The sequence below is a fragment of the Leptopilina heterotoma genome, unplaced genomic scaffold, assembly GCF_015476425.1.
Source record: "Leptopilina heterotoma isolate Lh14 unplaced genomic scaffold, ASM1547642v1 Lhet_63, whole genome shotgun sequence".
Lineage (NCBI taxonomy): Eukaryota > Metazoa > Arthropoda > Insecta > Hymenoptera > Figitidae > Leptopilina > Leptopilina heterotoma.
The window spans coordinates 1639013-1663881 of NW_025111149.1; the positions used below are offsets into that span (position 1 = coordinate 1639013).

At 26.5% G+C, this 24869-nt stretch overlaps 2 protein-coding genes across 7 annotated transcripts in view; both read right to left on the bottom strand.

The window, feature by feature from the left end:
- Positions 1 to 24869, bottom strand: part of LOC122509861 (low-density lipoprotein receptor-like) — a 201130-nt gene that overhangs the window by 42506 nt on the left and 133755 nt on the right. For 2 of the 6 annotated variants that reach the window (XM_043624151.1, XM_043624147.1), the window contains exon 4: positions 1106 to 1225. The exons of the other annotated variants lie outside the window; for them this stretch is intronic. In XM_043624151.1, the coding sequence (XP_043480086.1) occupies positions 1106 to 1225 (120 nt within the window). The remainder of the gene's footprint in view (positions 1 to 1105; positions 1226 to 24869) is intronic. 6 annotated transcript variants of the gene reach the window in all.
- On the bottom strand, positions 14874 to 15892 carry LOC122509862. The gene is made up of 3 exons (XM_043624152.1): positions 15803 to 15892; positions 15344 to 15566; positions 14874 to 15209 (listed from the first exon to the last, which is right to left on the bottom strand). The coding sequence occupies exons 2-3, from the start codon at positions 15564 to 15566 to the stop codon at positions 15100 to 15102; spliced, it is 333 nt and encodes a 110-aa protein (XP_043480087.1). The 5' UTR covers positions 15803 to 15892; the 3' UTR covers positions 14874 to 15099.

The window sequence follows — 24869 nt, forward strand, 5'->3', positions numbered from 1 at the left end:
GTAATGTATAATAAAAAACAAGTTTATAAAGCTTAAAACATCAAACATTGAGTTTGTAAAAAGCATGTCTCGTTTAAACGTCAATTTAAAATTCTAGATTCTTTAATAAAAAATGACATTTAAATTTCCGACAGTAAAACTTGGAAAAAGTAAAACTTAAATCCCCTGAAGGCTCGATTCGTCACAAGTAAATTTTTCCCAGTAAAAGAAAATAAAATCCCCGCAAATAAAATAAATATTAAATAATACATAATATAAATTAGATAATAAACAGGCCTCGGATCGACTTTAAGTCGCTAAAAAAGACACTGATTTCTAAAATTCAATTTTTAAAAATTTAATGAAATACTTTAAAAAATCGATTATTTTCAATAAAAGTTTAAAAAATGTAAAATATTCAAAAACTTTTTAATTATATATATTTTTGAATATTTAATTATCTTATAGAAATATTGATTTAAAGTCAATTTCGCAATATTTGACTACAGTTTTTTTTTGCAGTAAAAAATCAAAGTATAATTTGCATTTTATAACAAAAAAGTAGTATTTTATTGAGTTATTTAGAAGAAAAGTCCGAGACCTGAATATAATAACAATTATAGAAATAATAATAAATCTTATTTTTGTTTTATAAGCCTATCAATACTAAATAAATAAACAAAAGAAAATAAATAATAATAATAATAATATACAAAAAAAAGAATAGTAAACAATAAAAAGTTAACAGAGAAATAAATTTCTCGTGAAACTCTTTGAGTTGGAGGAAGATTTAAAAAATAAATCAAATCAGACGGAACAAACGAGAAAGAAGTGATTTCAGTGAAATAATGGAATTTACAATAATTTAAAGTTTCTCATAGTGGAAAAATTCGTTGAATTGCTTTAAAATGGAAATATTTTTCTGAGAGCAAAAAAAAGCATGCAATTTATGAATTCTGAGACGTCGTCGGGTCGCTGAAAGAGTATTTTTATTTTATTCATGCTAACGTTCATCCGCAATTTCCTCTCTCCCTTTTTCCCCCCACATTTTGGCCCTGGTTGCTTGATTCCTTTACGGCTTTTTTGCACGAGCAGTCCAATGCAGATGCACCTGATCAAAACTTACTTGGACAATTTTTCTCGTCCAATCCGTTGATGCAATCATATTGGCTATCGCAGACCCAGGAAATAGAAATACATTGCCCTGGTGAACACTGGAACTCCATTTCTCCACAAGCTCGCGATCCTTTGATTAATATTAATAAATAAATGTAAAAACACGAACACAACTTTATTTTTCCCTCTCATCCTCACTTTTCTCCTTTTTATTTTTAGAAAAAAACTTCAATGAGAATTTCATCAAAAGTTGTGTGCGCGTTGGATATTTAAATCTAAAAACTTACACTGAAATAGCATTAATAATCAAAATTATCCACTCGCTTTTATGTCAACATTTTATAATAATTTAATTCGAATAAAATATTTTATTCGAATACAATTTTTTATTCAAATGCGAACTAATGAGAATTTAAAAAAGTTCAATTATTTTTCATGTATTTAAAATGATAAAATAATATTAAACGACAAAAATAAACGAAATTTTAAATGCAATGAACATAAATAGCGGTTCTGGGAAAATTTTTTTCCAGACTTGGTCACTCCATCCGTTTTATTCGAGTTATTCCGCATTATCCAAGCATGTTTAGTGCCTCGGATAACCGAGGTTCTACTGTACAGTCAACTCTCAATAAGACGAAGGTCGATAACTCAAATTTTTTTTGATAAGTCAAAGTAATTCTTGGGTTTGTCTTATCGAGAGTTGACTGTATATGATTAATTGTAATATGATTATTATAATATAGTAATAAGAATTATCAATAATTTTAATATTTAAGACATTTCTATTAATCCAATTTTTTGATTGAAAAAAGTGATTAATAATGTAAAAAAAGGATCAATGCATTGTCATAACTAGCAATCTTCGTCTAACTATATTAATAATCGTACATTGTATTCCTGTTGCCTTTTTGTATTTTGAAATTAATAGATTTTGTTTAAAAATAAGAAATAATAATAACAATTATTACAGGCCATGAATCGACTTTAAGGCACAAAAAACCGCTTTAGTCAATTAAAAATAGAAAAATTCGATTATATAAGTCGGCGTTTTCACAAAAATTTTATTTTGTATTTCCCTGACCTTTCACTGATTTCTGAATTCAGCTTCAATAAGTTAGATAAATATTTAAATACTTATTTGTTTTCTCACGAATATAAAATTTTAAAAATTTCAATTTTAATTGAAATTCTTCGTAAACTTGATTATTTTATAAAATTTTCTAAAACTTTCTCAACATTAGAGAAAAATTAGAGAACATTTTTTTTTGAAAATAATTAAATTCCAGAAGGATTAAAATTTTAAAAAAATTTTTAATTGCTATGGAAAAATACATAGCACGTTTTTAAATATTTATATAATAAAATTATTACGTATTTTTAAATTTTCCGAAAAATGTTATTGAAAATACTGAAAAAATAATTGAATTTTATAAAATTAGAATAAAAACTTCAAGAGAATTACAATTTTTTCAAAAATGTTTTAATAAATATAATTTTTAGAAGTTAATTTTCATTAAAATTTTTGAGAATTTAATTATTTTCAAAATTTTTAATTGAAGTTCTTCGAAAGTTGATTTTCGAAAATAAAATACTTGAAAAAATCGATTATTTTCAACTAAATTTTACAAAATTTCAATTATTACTTCCTCATAGAGGAAGTATTGTAATACCAAAATTTTTCGAGTTAGATTTTTTGACAAATCTTTGTTATTTGACCTCAGGAGTTCAAAAATGTGTAAACATTACATTTTCATAAATATCTTAAAAAAAATGTTAGGACACCTATAAATGTTTTTCTCTAATTTTGTAGAGTTTTTTTAGACGCATCTTTTGAGTGCTTATTGAACATTTTTTGTCCATATTAACGTGAGATATTAAACTTTTAAAAATAAAAAATTTTGGATAATAAGATTTTTTTGAAAATTTTGTTAAAAAATGTAGAAGTAACTTTAAAATTATCATTACCAACTTGTAGAGCATTAAAAAACGCTTCGATTGACATATTTTTGAACCTAATTCGATAATAAATTTCGAAAATATTCGTATTTTAAAAACCAAAAATTGTGGAAAATTACATTTTCTCAACTTTTTTGTTTGAAAATTTTTGTTTAACTATTAAACTATTATAACTATCTTGTAGGGTATTTAAAAATACATTGATTGACCCAAGATTCAATCACTTTTACCATATTTATAAAAAGTTATTCATATATTTCTATTATTATTATTATTATCATCTCTATGATGAAGCACCATGCTTCATTTCATGAAATGAGCACCAAAATTATAAAAGAAAATGTACAACTTGGCAGCGGTTTTCAAAATCTTTTTTCAGGGTGTCCAGCGAAGACATGAAATAAAATTCCCGTACATTTCCCGCTTAAATATACAAAATTCCCGAATTTTTTTGCGTAGGTATATTATTCCATTAATTTTAAATTTTGTTATAAAAAACGCCTATATCATAAGAAAGTAATTTGACTATGATATTTTTATTTCAAAAGTCTTATTTTTTCAATAAATTAGTAAGTATTAAAATTTTAAAACCCATAAAATTTAACTGGGTGTCCAGCGAAGAGCGCTAAAATTTTGAAGATTAATATATTTATAAGATAAATTTGTGTACATAATATAATTTTATATGTTTACAAAGCTCGAACCAGTGAAAGAATTTATTTTTCGAATATTCTGAAATTAAATATATATTAGAAAATAAAAACATAAAATAATTTAAAAAAAATATTCAATTATAAACTTTTTTAAAAAATTAATTCTACAGAATTGTTAGTTAAAAGTATGAAAAATTCGAATTTTCAAGGTTTTTAATTTGAAACCATTTCAAAATTCAATTATTTATAAAAGTTCATGCCATAAAATTTTTGAAAATAATTAAATTACGCAGAAGATTTTTATTATTTATAAAGATAATTGAAATTTCGATGAGAATTTTCTTAAATTTTTGAATATAATTGAGGCCTTGGATCCAATAACTCGCCCGACGCTCGAAGGCACGCGCTAATACCAGTCGGGTAGCAGTGAGTGGCCCAGAGGCGCTCACTGCTCACTGACTGGCAGTTGCGCGTTCCTCCAAGCGTCGGGCGAGTTATTGGATCCAAGGCCTCAATTGAATTTCTCCGAAAAATTGAATTTCTATAAAAACTGTATTATTTATCAAAAATAATTAAATGTTTCCATAGAATTTTTTCAAAAAAATTTTCTAAATAATTGAATTTTTTTGGAAAATTTTACTAAAATGTAGTATAAATAAATTTATTATTATATTTTAATAAATTTTTTAATATAACTATAGTTATATTGAAAATGATTAAATTAAGGAAAATATGAAAATAATTAAAATTTTGATAAGAATTTTATTAAAATTGTTGAAAGTAATTGAATTTCGGAGAAGGATTTTATTATTTATAAAGATAATTGAAATTTTAAAGAGAATCTTACAAAATTTTAAAACATAATTGAATTTCTGCGAAGAATTTAATTACTTTTAAAAATAATTGAAATTCTGCACTCATTCGTAACTTCTCAAAAATTTTCCAAATTATATCGTACAATTTACGGTTTTTTCGTACTTTTTCAAACAAATTACGGACTTTAAACAAAACGGACCTAGTTCGATCCCTGTGCTTAAAATTCCCGGTGTCAGAAAAAAATCCTGTATTTTCCCGTACATTTCCCGCACCAAAAAATTTCCCGTACAATTTCCGCTTTTCACGCATTTCCCGGACGCTGGACACCCTGTTTTTATTGTCTATTTCAAAAATTTAATTAAATAAATTATTCAATTAAATAATTTTTTAAACATTTGCCTACAGTCGAAAAAGTCACAATTTTTGAAAATAAGTCGAAAAAAGTCATATTTATTGAAAATCATCAAAAAAGTAAAAAAAGTCATAGGTAATATTCAAAATTCGCAGTTAATTAGTTAATTAGCTAATAAGTGAATTTTTCAAAATTCATAATTGAATCTAAAAACATTTTTCAAAAAATTAAAGTTGTTTAAAAAATAAAAATATTCACGATTTTCTTAATAATAATGAATTGAATACCGTATTTCAAGCATTGTATTTGCCACTTTTGATGTAAAGCTTGACTATGAAAGGAAGAAAAAAAAATTAATTGAAAGTAGAGAGAAAAAATATCAAACTGTTGGACAAATCGAATTATCAAGGTAAACAATATTTTCCGCGGGTACAACAATCGATTTCAAATTGACTCTTCGGAAAACGAACTGAGCAATTTGCATGAAATGTCCGGTTTTAAAGTTCAAGTGGCAAAAGTCAATTGAAAAGCGCGAATTACATTTTTTTTTGACAGTAGGAAGTTTCTTTTTTTCCCCTTGATATTTTCATTCTCCTTTGTTTCATTATAAAAGTCTCTCGTAATATAGTTTAAATACATTATTATTTTCTTTCCTTTTTTCGGCAACTTTTTATCATTTAAATGAAATTCCTCTTTCTTGAAAGCTTTTCATAAATTATAGAATAGAATCGATTCAATTGATACAATTTTCCCCTTCTATGTTTTGGCAGACTTTCAAGTTCTCTATATATAGTAGATTTAAATTTTTGTTAAATTCGATTTTAGAGAAATAAAATTCTTTTTTTATTTTTGATTTAAAGAAATTGTGAATTTAAGAGAACTAACAGTATTTATTTGAAAACTTGAGAATTTAGGTTTGTAACTTTCGTTCTTCAATTAGAGAAGCGAGTACTGATTAATAATGCGATTTGTCCTCATCGCAGTGATAAAAACTCGAAATCTTCATCTGCAGTAAAATGCGGAATAGCACGTTTCAAATTTTCCTTTAATGACTTAATAATTGATTGTCGTTTATAGCAGATTGTTGTCTTCTATTTTTTATATATTTCAATTTTTAAAAATAATCCACTTTTTGAAGAATTATAATTGCAGGCTTTGTACTCATCTATACTAAAACCAACTATTTACTACTTTTTCTACAATTTGCTACTATTACTTGGTTATTTTTTTAGATTTCTGATACTAAAAGCTACTTTTTTCTTTCTTTTAGTTAAATCCACAAATAATTGAAATAAAAAAAAAATTATTTTCAAAAATTTTGAGAAAATTTTTCGCAAGAATTCAATTATGTATTTTCAATTTAAATAATGAAATTCATGGCTGAAATTCAATTATTTTCAATATCTACAATAATAGATTTTTACAAAAGAATTCAATTATTTAAAAAAAAATGTTAATAAAATTATTTGCAAAAACTCCAATTATTTTCATACATAATAGAATTTTTATAGAAATTCAATTATTTAAAATGCAATTTTCATAAAATTTTTTGAAACAAATTAATTATTTAAATTTTTTTCTTATAAAATTCTCCGAAAGAAATCAATTATTTTTGAAAATTTGTTGGGTACCTAATAATTTTTAGAGTGATTACGGATTTTTTTGTTGGTCATAAAAGCAATATTTTTCAAAAATTATGTCTAAGGGTGAATCTCTCAAAAAGGACAAATGGCACGTTCAAGACATTTTTCTAAAAAATATTTAAAATTAATAAAAATAATGGCCGCCATATGATATAGTATTTAACACGATTTAATCAGGTCATATGAGAAAAAAATAAAAATTTTATATTATCTGAAATATCCATATTCATATGGTGCAAAAACTCCATTCCGTTACCGTGCATGAAGCTAATTTTACTCAAAGAATGAATATTACTTCCCATTTAAAATCTAATTTCATCTCTTGTTTAGTAATATTTATTAATTATTCTTTATTTTACTTAAATCCGGAAAAGGTAAGGCAAAATATTTCAAATTCTATTTTCTATAGAATTAAACTAGTTTTGTGCGCCATTGAAAACTCCATTCCGTTACCGGTCACAAATATAAAAATTAAAGATAAGCAAGCATGTTCGGGAAGCAATACAGAGGTAAATAGTATTTAGAATACTAGTGTGATTGAAGATCAGTGCGAATTAGGATGAAAGAAAAGAAAATATTCTGTATAAATGAGATTTTCAGTTGAGTAGTCGGCATCGACAGAAAGAAAACTCCATTCCGTTACCGCAGTAAATTCTAAATTTTTATAAGTAAATGATAAATATTATTATTAATTTATAAAATATTCCTTTATTTAAATAAAATATAGCAAATACTATTGATTGTTTGTTAATAAAATTTTATCTTTTTACATTAGAATCAATATATTTCAGAGCTATCGAAATTAACAAAACTCCATTCCGTTACCGCTAGTGGCTTTTTTTTTTTTTTGATAAGTAAATGAAAATTTTTATTAATAATTCTTTGAATAATTTTTTATTTTTATAAAACTTAACGACATTTAACGTTTTAATTCAAAGTTTAGAAAATTTTTTAATATATAAGTAATCAATTTAAACGTCGTCCAAGGGAGCAAAAACTCCATTCCGTAACCGACAGTACTTTTTTCGTTTTTTGCTAAATAAATAATAAATAAATTTAAAACTCATTTCTCGGGGGTTTTTGGAGCCACTGATTACGAAGTTAATGTTAGTTTTTTAAAATTCAAAATGGCGGATCCAAAATGGCGGACGAAATATTTTAGAATTTAGTGAAATAGCTTAAATTTCGTTACTCGGGGGTTTTTGGGGTCGCTGATTACGAATTTAATGTTAGTTTTTTAAAATTCAAAATGGCAAACGAAATATTTTAGAATTTAGTGAAATAGCTTAAATTTCGTTACTCGGGGGTTTTTGGGGTCGCTGATTACGAATTTAATGTTAGTTTTTTAAAATTCAAAGTGTCAGACGAAATATTGAAAAATTAATTGGATTAGTTTCAAAATAAATTCTAAATAAAATTCGTTATCTTCACCCTCGAAAACCTCCAAGTATCAAATTTCAAGCTAATCCAATTAATTTTTAAACATTTTATCTGCCATATTGGATCTGCCATTCTGAATTTAAAACAAAAATAACATCAGATTTGTATTCAGCGACCCCAAAAACCCCTAATCAACAAATTTCAAAGAAATAAAATTAATTTTTTAAAATTTGACCGCCATATAAGATCCGCCATTTATAATTTTTGAATTATGACCGCAAATTCGTAATCAGCGACCCCAAAAACCCCCGAGTAACATGTTTTAAGAGAACACAGTTATCGAGAAGAGACGACAGGTTGATTTAAAATGACGACAAAAATAAAAACCATAGTTGTATTTAGTGATGTTTTGAGATGCAAAATTCGTTGAATTTAAAATCCTAGCTGATCCTGTTTTCAAATTATCTTTAAATGTAGATTTTTATATTAGTATCAAAAAATTAGAAATTGCATTAGAATTTGAATTTGAAGTTACCTAGCAACGGCGATTGTTTTAGTTTCTTGTTTTCCAGTTGTCAATAGCTTTTGGTGGAAAGATATAATTGATTCTATGTCAAATAAGATTTTTCTATAAAAATGAATGATCTAAAGAGTACTTTGCATCCAAAAATTGATCATAAATGTGATCACGAAGAAAATAGATTTAAAGTGTGCGCTCCATGTGGAAGGAAAATAATATTCGGAAACAAGAAATCGAACTATTTTCGTATAACGTTATGAAAAACTAATCAAGATGCATATCAATGCAAATTTTAATTCATTTGATACAAAATTTCCTAGAAGTATTTGTTGTACATGTCGCTTAACTTTATGTGATTACGAAAAGAATGATTTCAAACGACCTCTAACCACCATGCCGAATTACGAAGATATTTCTTTGCCAAAGGAGACTAGATTTAGCGGTACCACATGTAATTGTTACATATGCGTAAAGGCTCGATTTAAAGGACATCCCAGTAAACGAAAACTAATTGAAATGAATTAAAAAGAATTCACAAAGAGCTTTCGTGAATCCCGCTTTGTGACAAATACGAATTGGAGCCATGATGCAATTTTCCTGAATTCGTGAAACTGTATTGAACTTCCGAACCTTCTATCCGTACCAATTCACTGGACAAGTTTTGAGCCTTTAATTTTTTTCAATTCGTTAGCACGAATTCAATGCATTCCTTGGCCATTTCTTTCGAATGCGAATTCGTTTGGACAAATTGGTACATATTGAATTAAATTCAATTGAATATACAAAGAGCTTGAGTGAATCCCGCTTTTTGACAAATACGAATTGGAGCCTACCAAAAATGTTAATTCGTTTCAATTCATTTGAATTAGTTTTTTTTACTGGGATGTTCAAGTCGAAAAAGGTACATTTTAGTTTTAATTATATACCATAAAAAACCATCAAGTCAGACATTTTCGCAAGTTTGTTTCACTCCTACTTATGGGCTGCTTATGGTTCATGGTTGATTTCACGGTCCTTTTGCGATATATTTATAAATTTTATATTTAATTTAAAGGTAAAGGTCATGTCCGTGCCTTATCGCCTGCAATCAATGTTTCAAACGGTCTTTATGGATCTTCTTCCAAACAAACTCACCTTTCAAAATCTGACAACGGTAAAAATGAATCTAAAAGAACATACGAAATTTGTAAAATATGTTTTCAAGAAATCGGTAAAGGATTAAATCATCATTGTAGCAGTGTAAGTAGAGCTCGTGATAATGTGTTACAATTAGTAGAAAAATTACCAGAAAAACAACAAAGTCAAATTGTAACATCAATTTTGAAGCGTAAGGTAAACATGCAAAATAATACTGAAAGCTCTTCTAGTAGACATAAAAATGAGGAACTGATTTTAAACACTCGTGGTTCAAAAGTAAAAGTAATCGTAAATCCAAAAGAACAAAAAAATACAGTTTTTACTACTCAGAGATTAGATAATTATCAAGTAAATACTGGAGCATCTTCTAATCAAATGAGGAAACTTGCAAATTTTATAAGGAGCACTGCGGGAAGAAAATCGGTTCCTTCTGGGTTTGAAAAACATTTGTCTGAAAAGTCTAAAACGCTAGATGACGTCTATAAAGAAGATGTTCGTGAGTTTGAAACAGATAAGGGGAAGATAGAAAAAAGACCAGTCGTTTGGGCAGATGCTGAGGAATTATTAGAAGCAGTTTTAGAAAATCGGAATCAAATCGGAAACTTTAAAATAAAGGTAATGGCGGATGGTGGACAGGGTTTTTTTAAATTTTCAATGACAATTCTTCCAGAAGATTACTGTGCTGATGACTGCGATAATAAAGAAAATAATTCATATTCTAATGGTGGAAGTTTAGGAAAGAAAAGTAAACTAACCAGTGTTAATAGGCTTATATTATTATGTGTAGTACCTTCCATAAAAGAATCGTATGAAAATGTCAAGACTTTGATAGATTTAACAAAATTGAATAATAGACCTTTTAAATTTGTCGCGGATTTTAAACTTTTGCTAATAGTCAATGGTCAGCAAAATGCAACTTCAACATACCCGTGTTCGTATTGCTTTGTAACATTAAATGAGCTGAGAAATTCAAAAAACATAATTGATGTACGAGTCGATGAAAATCAGGAAAATAATTTGTCATTGAAAACTTATGGTGATTTAAGAAAAGATTATTCTGTATTCACTTCGATGGGGAAGAAAAAGAAACTTGCTAAAGAATGCCATAGTACCATTAACCTTCCTCTTTTTTCTGAAGAAGATGATGATACTCAAATAATTGAGAAATGCATTATTCCCGAGTTGCATATATTGCAAGGATTTGTGAATCATTTGTTCTGGGATGGCTTGGTTCCCTTATTAGGAAGAGAGAAAGCTTTGTTGTGGCCAAAAAAGTTGAAATTAATACCGAAAAGTTATCACGGGGAGATTTTTGAAGGCAATGCGTGCAGAAAGCTTTTAAAGGAAGCGTCGAAGCTCAACGATAACGAGATACATAAGGAAGTTGGATATTTTGCTGTTGTGCCGTTTATAACTGCATTTACAACAATGGATAAAATTGTCAGTAATAATTTTTCTGTACAGCATCAGGAAAATGATTTAGATAAAAATATAAATGAACTTGTAAACACTATAAAAAGTATGGACGTTTCTGAAACTTTGAAAATCCATGTGCTTACAAAACACTTGAAGCAATGTCTTGATGGCTTAGGCAATGATGGACTAGGACTATGGTCTGAACAAGCTGGCGAGTCCGTACATAGAGTATTTCTCATCTTTTGGAACCGCTATAAAATTAATTTACTTGAGGATCCTACTTATGGAACAAAGTTAAAAAAAGCTGTCGTTGAGTTTTCTTCAAAACACACATGAAATAAATGTTAAGTTAAGATTCAACTGAATTTATTTGTTGCTTTGTATATATGTTTTGCTACATTTATAAATTAAAACAATTTGCATATTATTAAATTATTATATTTTGTCACTTAACTCCTTACAACCATATTATCATAATAATGAACAAATAGGATCAGCTAGGATTTTGAATTTAACGAATTTTGCATCTCAAAACATCACTAAATACAACTATGGTTTTTATTTTTGTCGTCATTTTAAATCAACCTGTCGTCTCTTCTCGATAACTGTGAGAATCCAATTAATTTTCAAATATTTTATCCGCCATATTGTATCCGCCATTTTGATTTCTAAAAAAATAACATCAGATTTGTAATCAGCGACCCCAAAATCCCCTAGACAACAAATTTGAGAAGAATCCAATCAATTTTTACAAATTTGACCGCCATATTGGATCCGCCATTTTGAATTTTTGAATTCTGACCTTAGAATCGTAATCAGCGACCTCGAAAACCCTAGAGGAACCATTTTCAAGCCAATTCACTCATTGCATTTGCGACAAAAAATGAAACAATTATTTTTTAAACAATAATGTTTATAAAGATCGTAACCACATAGTTTAGAGACTTACTATAGTCCTCCTCTTCACATAGAAATATTCATTTTAATTTTTTTAAAACTTTTTTTTTTTTTAATTACAATTTAGAATTTGTTCTTTTTGAGAGATCTACCCCTAAATATTTCATAAATTTTATTATTACAATTATTTATTTATAATAAACGGGACAGGTAGTTAAATACTTAACTACTTTGATAATATTATATAGACTATTTATTTTTATTATTTAATTAATAAACGGTAACAGATTCTTATATTGTATGTAAATATTGCAAATACTAAAAAATTGTCTTCTTTTGGTCGATGTAAATAGCATTTTGAAACTTATTCAGCATTTTAAGAAAGAATTTGCAAATGTATCGAAAATTGATAGAAATTTATAAAGGGAAAATGTAGTTTTTAAAATCTGGTAGAAATACTTTTTCTCAAAAGCATTATTCTAATTTTAATTCTCTCTCTCTTTTTTTATATACACAGAAAAAATTAACTTATTGATAAAAAATTCCACAATCTTTTTCTGTGAAATCGTTTGTAAAAATGTATTCTTTTTCCCTTCTCAAAAGAATGAATAATTGAAACGTAGTTAAAGAAAAAAAATTTTTATTAAAAAAGTTTAAGAGATGTGATTTTATTTCATGGGATAACGATTTATATATGTCGTGGCCACTTAGACGAATCCGACATTAAGCTAAGTGTCCAGACAGTTAGACGAATACACGTCGATATCGTCTATTTTTCTAAGCAGTAAGCTAAATGTCCGACACTTTGCTTACTGTCCACCGCCATTTGGACATTTAGAGTAAAATAGCTAAATGAATAAATTCATTTCATCTATACCAAAATAATTTATTTAATGCGGCCAATAAAAAAACAAATTTTACATTTATTATTAGTCAGCTTAATATCCACCGCCATTTCGTCATTTAAAGTCAAATATTTTTCAATGAAAAAAAAAATATTTATTGTGATAACAAAAAAAATAACAAATTATTTATTTTTGCACGGATTGGCATGGTGGCATCGAAATAATTATTTTATAATTATTATATTTAATGTAAATTAATTTGTAATACTTCTATAATATTATTTAATTATAAGTTTTAATTGCCGAAAAGTTAAACGTGATTGTAAGCAATAGTTTAATTATTAATTCAAACAATGAATAACAATGGGTGTATTGTTTTTGTTTTCATCAATCGCTTATAGTATAAGACTCCTATTCATATTTCGTAAACTGATTTAATGAGAATGTTGAAATAATAATTTATGTTTATATTCACCACGGGTCTTTTGTTTAAAACATTATACTTTCGCGCCTTATTAAGTAGCGACACCTATTTGGCATTAAAACATTCATTTCAAGTATGCAGCGATGCCATCTACACCTTTTTACGGAAGCTTCTATGCGCCACCTGGTATAACAGAGGGGCCAGCTAAACCTCAAGTCTGTTTTCAACGTTTTGAAACAGTGGAACACACCCCATGGTTCCTCTGTTAGACTGTTCCCAAGTAGAAATGTAATACTGGCATAGTACGGACCCAGTACTGACTGCCAGTATAGCAGTACTGACTCCAGTACTAAATCAGTACTGGGAAATCCCTGGCTGGTAACGCTGTCCAGTACTGATTTTTTACCGGCAATCAGTACTAAGACAGTATTAAAATATCACTGGCAGAACACCGCCTAATTACTGATTCGCAGGTAAAATTTAAAAAATTTGGAAAATGCTGTAACGCGTTCTCTAAAACAAAATTTACCTCTAGAAGCTTATATTAATTTGTTATTTGATTATTAAAGAAAAGGGAGTAATTTATTGAATACTAATAATTATTATTAATATTTCTGTAGTAAATAAACTTTTATGAGTAACAATAAAAATGTAAATAATTAGCAAAATTGCTTTTATTGAAATAAGTTTTTAAAAAAATTTTCCTTTTTTTTATTAATTTATACAATCTTATTTATTTTAATTAATTACTAATTTATTATTATTATTGTTTATAATTATTTAAATTTATATTTTATGTAACACTGTTGAGAATTATACACTAAACACTTAGAACTAAGACGGAAAAATATCGCACGCACGGGGGATCGAACCCTAGACCTCGAGGACGCAAGTCGAATACACTAACCGCACAGCCACGCAAGCTTAGAAGTGATTTTACTTAAACTTCCTTTTGAATTATGGGAAGGATATATACAGTGCTATAATAATAATGAATTCACTGTATATTATATTTATTTAAAGAAAAATTATTATAAATATATGTTTTATATATTTATATACATTTTAACAAGACGTTATATATTAATTAATAGGTATAGGATAAAAATATGATAAAAATTATTAATTTAATTATTTATTAAAATAATAAAAAAAATATATATTTATACATTTTTAAAAAATAAAAAAAAATGTTATTATTAATGATACATAATAGTAAAAATAATTAATAAATAATCATTTATTATTATTATGATATACCTATTAATTAATAATTAATAATATATTAATTAAGTATTTGATGTTATTGTTGATGAATAATGTTTTTAAAAATCTTGGAGAATATTTTAATAGTTAATAAATGAAACGATGTTGTTATTAATAGTGGCCGGTTTAATGCCGTTATAACAAATTTTGTTTGTTCTTTAACTCCTTCGCAGTACTGATTTGGTGTTATGCCAGTTTTCTGCCAGTACTGATTTTAATACTTTTTTAACTCCGACGTATTACTGATTCGGTTTTGGAGTCAGTATACTCCCAGTACTGATCGGGTTCTGAAAGTCAGTACTGAGTCAGTACCATGTCGGTGTTTAACTCCGTCCTAACTCCGGACATTTCTACTTGGGTTACTGTGTTCGCTTGTTACTATGTTCACTTGATACTATGTTAGTTTCAAACGTTTCAAAACATTTTCAGGATTTTTAGCGAAACTGATTTCTTGCATTTCTGCGGTAAGTTTCTTAAATTAATTGTAAATTATAATTTATCTTTTGTAATTAAATACAATTAAAATTGTTTTTTTGTTAATGAACAAAATTTTTAAGATTTTCTCTAAAGTAAATTTAATTTTGTTATAATACGTTTATGTACATGTACATTTGAAGGTTATGAAAATGCATGTGCATGTGTTAAAGAAATGCATATTTTAAATTATATATAATATAATAAAAATAAAAAATTTTTTTAGATGGAGTCAGGCGAGAGAAAAATAAAATTAATTTCGGAAAATAACAGCTGCTTTATTGTCAAAGTTTTCCGCTTTGCGCCTCCTAAATCATTTTGTGTGCCACAATCTGTAAAAATTATTCTCAACTTATTTCAATATTTAATTACGCACAGTTAATAAAATGATCAGCCAACATGATACATATATAAAACTAATACTTCCTTTAAAAAATCACGTTTGTTAATAATAAATAATAATAACCTTTGTTCAATTTTACATAATATTCATCTACTCCAGGATTTAAATGAATGAAAGTTTCATCAGTTTCTAATAGACACACATCTTCATTTTCTTTATAAGTAATAGTACTACCATTCGGGTAGTATTCATTAAGGACGGCTTTTTTCAATCTATTTTCTTTAACGACAATAAAGCAGCTGTTATTTTCCGAAATTAATTTTATTTTTCTCTCGCCTGACTCCATCTAAAAAAATTTTTTATTTTTATTATATTATATATAATTTAAAATATGCATTTCTTTAACACATGCACATGCATTTTCATAACCTTCAAATGTACATGTACATAAACGTATTATAACAAAATTAAATTTACTTTAGAGAAAATCTTAAAAATTTTGTTCATTAACAAAAAAACAATTTTAATTGTATTTAATTACAAAAGATAAATTATAATTTACAATTAATTTAAGAAACTTACCGCAGAAATGCAAGAAATCAGTTTCGCTAAAAATCCTGAAAATGTTTTGAAACGTTTGAAACTAACATAGTATCAAGTGAACATAGTAACAAGCGAACACAGTAACAGTCTAACAGAGGAACCATGGGGTGTGTTCCACTGTTTCAAAACGTTGAAAACAGACTTGAGGTTTAGCTGGCCCCTCTGTTATACCAGGTGGCGCATAGAAGCTTCCGTACTTTTGTGACAGACGTCAAATTTTATGACATATAACATATAGTTCTAAAATATCAACTTATTTCAATAAATTGAAATCTAATATATTATTAGAATAAACTATTAACCTTTAAAGTGCTAAGTGTTGAAAAATCACGCTCAGTGCTAACCCCGGTCTGTCAGACCGCTATTCCCTTTTGACAGTTTTTTAGTCATTTATAATTTTTAAATTTATTTTATATTATAAATATTTTTTACTTTTTAACAAAAAAAGTCATTTCTGTATTATGCATTTATTTATTTTATAAATGCAGTCTATGAGAACTGTCAGTAGAACTAGCTGCGCGTCAAGTTGCGCAGACGTTACTCATGGGAATATACTGGAATATACTTTCACTTAAAGCTAACCCCGGTCTCACAGACCGCTATACTTCAAATATTTATTTATATTATAAAATTTAACGAATAAAAATTTTTGAAAAAGTTGTCTCCTAACAGATTTTTATAAAATATGAAGCTACTAAAAAGTTCAAGTTCTTATTATACTTTGAAAAAAAGTTACAAGCAAAGAAAATTTTAATAGCGGTCTGTCAGACCGGCATAGCACTTTAAAGGTTAAAGATTTTAGTTGCATATTTATATAATTCGTATTTTTTGTAATAACTCGATGTAATACAAAATTAATTTATCACAATTTAGACTGAGAATTATTTAAAGAATGTATATTTTTCTTTTAGTATGAACTTATAAACAAATCCACTGACAATCATAAAAAATTGGACATTTTTTGAACATAATATGAATTTTTTATTATTTCATTTCTTTATTTGAATCAAATTATCTCAACATCACACAATATAAACATTCTTTTTCTATTTCTTAATAAAAAAACATGTTTTAGTACAGCTTTCAATATAGGTTAGGTTTTCAAGTGTAAAAAGAAAGTTTAACCTAAAAATACTAAATATGTTCCACGTGATAACGCGAAAAACATTCGTAAAATATGGAAAGTGGAAACTTTGAATGAAACTGCATTTAAAATACAAAATTAATACTTAATTAATTAAAATGGTTTAAATATTCTTTGACACAGATGAACTTAAAACGCAATATAATTCACATCAGAAAAGTTGTGAAATTAACAAATCTCTAAATCAGAGATGTGAATTTATGGCGTTTTCTGGTATAAAGTTTGACAGAATCAAACACAACTTATCACAGTAATGGTGACTATAATGTCTATTTTAGACATACTTACACTTCATTGGATTTCAGATTAATATTATTTCAAATTTAGATATTAATTTTTTTCTGTGTACGAAGATGAATTACGACATTGGAAGGTATTTAAAAAAACTGATTTAAGAAATGATGCATTTTCTTATGCCAATAAATTAAATGATGGGTTTTTTTGATATAACGAAAAATTGGATATAATTTCAATAGAAATCATTTTCCAGAAACAAACAATTTTAAAAACAGTATTATGATAAACATTTATAAATAAAATTTTGACCCAGCATACAAACGTATGTATTTATAATGTAAAATAAATTAAGAACTTTTTTAAACAAAATATGGAGAAAATATCACTTTCTCACAAGTTCAGAAAATTTCTCGAGTTTAGTATATAAGGAAGTTGAGAACTGTATCTCCCAATGTACAGCGTGCGTGCGTTATTGCGTTTATTTGTATTTAAGTTAAGTTTATATGTATGCGTTTATAGGTTTTAACATAGATCTCCGAAATTGTATATAGTTTGTGTTTGTATAGTATGATGCTTGCGTTAGCTCATTTGTGTGTGTGCGAAATACTTTCGAAACGATAATTCTATTCTTACGTCTTTTTATTTTCTGTCCTTTTCGACTCACTCATAATTTTTAGTATTGACTATATTAAAGATTGAAATATGTATTTTATTCTAAAATTTAAAAGAATTATTTCAATTTTTCTTATTCTTTCGATACTTTCACGGACTGCGATTTTAATATAGTCATTTTTAAAAATTATAATTCTTTTATTAAATTGTATTACAATTTTATTAATTTTTGTAAAATATATTAAGGGCTGCCTACTAATATGCACAATATTAATTTTTAATATAAAACACCATTTCCCTACACGGAAAAAGAATATATTAAATTCTATTGCCAATTTTAACAAATATTAATACAAAATCTCTCTCCGTGCAGTCTTTGCGTACTTAGCGTATATTGCACTCTCTCTGTAAATTATCTCCATTCACTTTATACAAATAAATGTATTAAATAAAGTTCCAGACTGCTTATTTATTAAAGGTTCAACAGAGAAATTAATAATTTAAATTCGCAATCGCTAAATAGTAGTCGAAGCAAAAACATTCTACCGAACGTTAGATTTTTAAATTCTAATTTGAATCGATTCTAAATTTCTAATTTTTACAATGGAAAGTAGTTCAGTGAATTCTATTCTGTTCTTGCTTTAAAGCAAATATTATATGTGGTTCTCGATGCCACCATCCCAATCCGTGCAAAAATAAATAATTTGTTAATTTTTTTTGTTATCACAATAAATAATTTTTTTTTCATTGAAAAATATTTGACTTTTAATGACGAAATGGCGGTGGATATTAAGCTGACTAATAATAAATGTAAAATTTGTTTTTTTATTGGCCGCATTAAATACATTATTTTGGTATAGATGAAATGAATTTATTCATTTAGCTATTTTACTCTAAATATCCAAATGGCGGTGGAAAATTTATAAGCAAAGTGTTGGACATTTAGCTTACTGCTTAGAAAAATAGACGATATCGACGTGTATTCGTCTAACTGTCTGGACACTTAGTTTAATGTCGGATTCGTCTAAGTGGCCACGATATGTATACATATATATTAGGGTGGTCCTTAAAAAGGTTTTTTTCGAATTTCTTTGCTCCCAGGGGCTTAAATGCTTCCAAATTAATAAAAAAAAATTCCCTAAAAATTTGAGCTCTTAATATTAACTTTTAGATAGTCCGCACTCAAACTTAAGTTTAAAAAATTTTTTTTATTTTTTTATTTTTTATTAATTTATTTTGATAAAATTTGGAAGGTGAATCAATACTCAGGAGTATTACGGTCACAAACACCTAAAATCAGACAAAAGGATCTTCAAAAATATCGAAACAAATATTTTTTAGCAATTTTTGAATTTTTAAAAAAAATCGATGATTTTTGTATTTTTATAAATAACTTTTTTTATCTATTAATATTTTCATTAATTCTTGTCAAAATTACATTCCTGACATGAAAATAAAAAGGATTAATGTATGGGTCATTCCAGGCCAAATCGGAAATTATTTTGCTTTTGCATCTTAAATTTTTTTTTAACATTTTTTTTCTTTTAGTACTTTTTGAAACGAGCTACCTTGATTGATTTCAAATTTTTTCATAAAGCGGTTCAGGAGATCCAGATTTTTGGCCTACCGTTTTCATTGTGTATATAAACATTAAAAATTTCAAATTAAATAGATCCCATCGTTTTCGCACGATCAGACAAGGCTTAAAAATTGTTAATTTACAGCTAGTTTCTTACAAAATATTTTAAAAAAAATTGATTGATACATACATTGTTACAAATGAAATTTTATTTTAAAAATTATAAAATCTTATCGTAAATTAGGTATTTAAAAAATTTTTTTAAATATTTTTATTGAAAACTACGCGTGAAAACAAAACTTTTCATTATAAAAACGTCCAAATTGATCAATTTTTGACCGAGTTATAAGCATTTAAAAAAAATTTACGTTAAGGTATTAGTCGCGTAAAATGGTTTTCGTCAGAATTTTTTCAAATTTTGCATACTTATTCCTGGAGTATTTATCTACAGAATGAGACCAATTTCATTAATTTTGACCGTTTCAAAGCTTAAAAAAATGAATTCAAAGTTCATACATTTTGCATGGAGGAAGCACCCTATGCATGTATTGATTTTGTTTAATAATTATTTATATGATAACTAATCGTCAGATTTTAAAACAAAAGTACCAAAGTATTCAATTAGATGAAACAAATAAATAAAAAAAACATGACATTTTTTGACCGCGCCAAACTATAAATAGTTATTAATAGTTATTAATTGTTATTTTTTTAACTTTCTGTCAATAGACAGAAAGTTAAAAAAATAACTAAATTATTTGAATTTTCATACGAACGAATAGAGTGGGGAGTTAAACTATCACACTCACTCTCACTGCCCCACTCTAGTAAGCGGCCCGGTAAACTTTTGACCAGAGCCAACTCCGTGACTAATACCTTAAAAACGTCATTTTTCAAAAATCTGTATCTTCTGAACCGCTTTATGAAAAAAATTTGAAAAAAATCAAGGTAGCTCATTTCAAAGAGTACTAAAAGAAAAAAAATCTTAAAAAACAAATTTAAGATGCAAAAGCAAAATAATTTCCGATTTGGCCTGGAATGCCCCATACATTAATCGATTTGTTTTCATGTCAGGAATGTAATTTTGACAAGAATTAATGAAAATATTAATAGATAAAAAAGTTATTTATAAAAATACAAAAATCATCGATTTTTTTCAAAAATTCAAAAATTGCTAAAAAATATTTGTTTCGATATTTTTGAAGATCCTTTTGTCTGATTTTAGGTGTTAGTGACCGTAATACTCCTGAGTATTGATTCACCTTCCAAATTTTATCAAAATAAATTAATAAAAAATAAAAAAAATTTTTTAAACTTAAGTTTGAGTGCGGACTATCTAAAAGTTAATATTAAGAGCTCAAATTTTTAGGGAATTTTTTTTTATTAATTTGGAAGCATTTAAGCCCCTGGGAGCAAAGAAATTCGAAAAAAACCTTTTTAAGGACCACCCTAAATATATAGAAAGAGAGGGAGAGAGAGCGACTTTTAAGGAGATTTCGAACGACGATCGGAAGTATTTCTACACACTAAAAAAAAAGTTTTACTTTCAGCCTCTTTTTGAGGCTGAATTTATGATGTAAACGGAGTCAGCCCCGTTAAACAAGGACAGACTTATGTGAAATACATGGGCTGAATTTAAGGTGTAAACGGAGTCAGACTTTTTTTTCCTGTGTAGAACATGAGATCAGTACAAATGACCTGTACATTCTACAGAGTTGTTATTGAAAAGTGAAAAAGGGAATGACACTTTTTCTTCTATTGGAAAAGAACTTTTCAGCCAAATTGAAATTCCAAACAAATTTAGGTCGAACATGCTTCTTTTTTATGTTAGGTACAAATTATTTCTGATATATATATATATATATATATATATATATATATATATATATACATATATACATATATATACATATATATATATATATATATATATATATATATATATATATATATATATATATATATATATATATATATATACATATATACATATATATACATATATATATATATATATATATATATATATATATGTGGACGTCCACATGAAAAGGGCCCATATTGTCGGTTCTAGTTTTCGAGAGAATCGCAATTTAGTAATTTTTGAGCAAATTCTTAATTTTTTTTTTATTTTTTATTATCAATCTACATGTTTTGACAAGTCGAATCATGCGGTTTTTATTAATTTATCGATAATTTAACTGTTTGATTTCATTGGTTCTTTAGAAAAATGAAAAGGGCCCATATTGTCGGTCATTTGCAAAAGTAATCCGTATTTTAAAAATGGAGGTGTGGAAAAATTTTAAACCTCTTGATTTTTCATCTTTATGGTGTCCTGGACTGTAAACAATTCTTATCTGAATAACTTCCGAGAAGAACCAGAGATATTGATGTTAGAGTCTTTTTTTCGTAATTATCGAAATGAAAATTTGTATATTTCGTCAATTTTTTCATAATAGAGACTGTCAAAAATTTTTAAATAACTTTAATATCTATTCTTTTTCTTCAAATGACACAATAAAATTGTACCTAATCATTAATCCTGTAAAAAAAATGGTTTTTTAATAGAAAGACTGTCCTTTTTAGAAAAGGGCCCATATTGTCGGTTTCTCGTACTTAAGTACGAAATTTTTCAAAATTAAGAGGGGGGGACGGTTTTAAAAATTTAAAACTTATTGGTTTTTCATCTTTTAGGTACCCTGTACTGTAAACAATTCTTATCTGAATAACTTTTCAGAAGAACCAGAGATATTGATATTAGAATCTTTTTTTCGTAATTGTCGAAATGAAAATTTCAATATTGCGTCAATTTTTTCATAATAAAGACTGTCAAAAATTTTTAAATAAGTTTAATATCTATTCTTGTTCTTCAAATGACACAATAAAATTTTACTTAATCATTAATTTTGTAAAAAAATGTTTTTTCAATAGAAAAACTGTCCTTTTTAGAAAAGGGCCCATATTGTCGGTTTTTAAATTAATTAATTAATTAAGGGGAGGGGGTGGGTCTAAAAATGTAAAACCTGTTGGTTTTTTATCTTCAAGGTGCCCTGAACTGGAAACAATTCTTATCTGAATAACTTCCAAGAAGAACCAGAGATACAACAATTAGTTGGTATCGCAATCTTTAATTCCGTTTTTCTCGAAATGAGGTTTTTGGCGTTCTAAACTTTGAAATTCCGTAACTCAGCGAATTTTCAACCAAAAAAGTTCTAAGACCACTCAAAATTTTCCAAATTTTGTCAGGAATACGCCCATATAGATAACTCCAATAGTGCCAAAATGGGCCCTTTTCATGTGGACGTCCACATATACATATATTCATAAAAATTTCTAGTTGTCTTGCATATATTATGTTTTGAAATTGTATATTATATTTTACTAATTAATTGTTGTCTCTAAATTTTAATTAGTAAAAATGTTTACTAATTTCAATTAGTGACTCACCGTTAGCTTTTGAATTAGTAAATTTTGACTTTTTGCCTGGCACTAAAAATAATATTCTGATTCACTCTCAAAATGATTAGATAATCAAAAAAAATGTTTTATTATAGTATTTTACGAATTTCTCTAATTGCAAAATTATTCGAAACCATCAATAACTTAATTTTTAAATAAATATTTAATCATTATTATGTTTCCATAAGAATTAAGATTTTCAAAAGATTTCAATTTAAATCTTTTGAAATTCAACAACTTATAATAATTAAAGATGTCCGAGTGATAAAATCATTATTTTATATTATTATAAGAATATTATACTTCTTTAAATGAATTATTTAAAAAAATTTTCGAAAAAGTTCCTTAAGTGGTGTACCACTTTGAAATTTTCAAAAAATCGAAAAAAATTTTTTTTGCTTAAAGTATTCTTTATGGACACCAAAATGATATGTCATTAGTTATACATATCGATATCCCAAGTGAAAAGACAATTTTCGAACTGTTTAAGTAGGATCGCGCGCTACGTTTACGTTGTAATGAAAACTTTAAACGCGTTTTTCTCAAAACTGTATTTTAAAAATCGGTGGACACTCTAGCTGTCACAATTTTCAATCGATTCTCTTAATTTTTTAAAATTTTGTTTGTGATATAATTACTTCTTTCATCAAATCGATGTCATTTTGCGAAAAATGCATTTTTTTAAAACGAATACGTATTTCGCTAGATTTTGAGCTGCAGAAACTAATGCTTTTTTATTTTTTGGTCTAGTTCAAATCTGTACCGAGTTATAGTGTCCATCCGCACGGCGATACATTTTTTAAGCACTCCGCCATATAATTTTTATTTTTATATATAAATTGAAATTTTTCGAGAATTTTTTAACATAATTGAATTTCTGCGAAGAATTTTATTACTTTTGAAAATAAATGAATTTCTGCAAAAATTTGTAACTTCTCAAAAATTCAATTTTTTTAGTTTTAACTAAAATTCTTCTATAAGTTCATTATTTTGAATAATTAATCAAATATATATTAAAAAATGTAAATTATTTTAGAAGAATATGAATTATTAAAATTTTTCAAAAATCTAAGTTCTTCAAAACTGTTAATGAAATTTATTCAAAATTGAAATTTCATAAAATTCCAAATCTAAACCTTTTGAAGCTCATTTATTTATGAAAATTATAAACGCAACTCTTTTAAAATTTAATTAATTTTGAAATATTTAAGTAAAATTATTCATTAAATAATTTGTGAGTATAATAGTTTTACGATAGTTGTTGAAGAATTAAGTCACTTAAAAAAAATTATTGTCAGAATTGGGGAATTGTGGGCCACCTCCATTATTTAATAATATTTAAAAGTTTGATCATTCAATTTTTTTTATTTTCTTTTGTTCGTCCAAAGTAAATTTTTCATTAGCATTTCATGACTTTACAATGCTTTACTTATATACCTATAAATCATAAACAACAACCACCTAAAAAATTGCATTCAAATATTTATTTTGGGCGTTCATGTTTTTATTGTTTTTACAAGGATTTTCAAGAATTACTTAAAGAAATTATTTTTTTAATTATTGTGTGGCATTGGTACTTTGACTCCAAAAAGAAATTTTTTATCAAATTAAAATGAATAAATAATAGGCAGTGGCCCACAATTTCCCAACATTTTTAAAATTCATAAAAGTGCACTTTTTGGTAAAACTCAAATTTATTTTTAGGTATGTGATAATTTTAAGAAACTGACTTCGATATATGTTAGATCTCCTACTGACACGAAAAATTTGGAAATTTAAAAAAAAAAATTTTTCGTGCAAGATATTGAGTTAAAAAAATAAAATGTGGCCCACAATTCCCCAATCTTCCCTATACCCTACAAACATTATTCAAAAATAATTTTTGAAAGATTTATTTACAGTTATTTTTTACATGTATGAAAATGGAAGTTGTAATTTATACCAAATATGTGGTATTTTACTGCAATATTTGGAAGAAAAGTCGAATTTTTTATTTAAAATATACTCGAATAAAG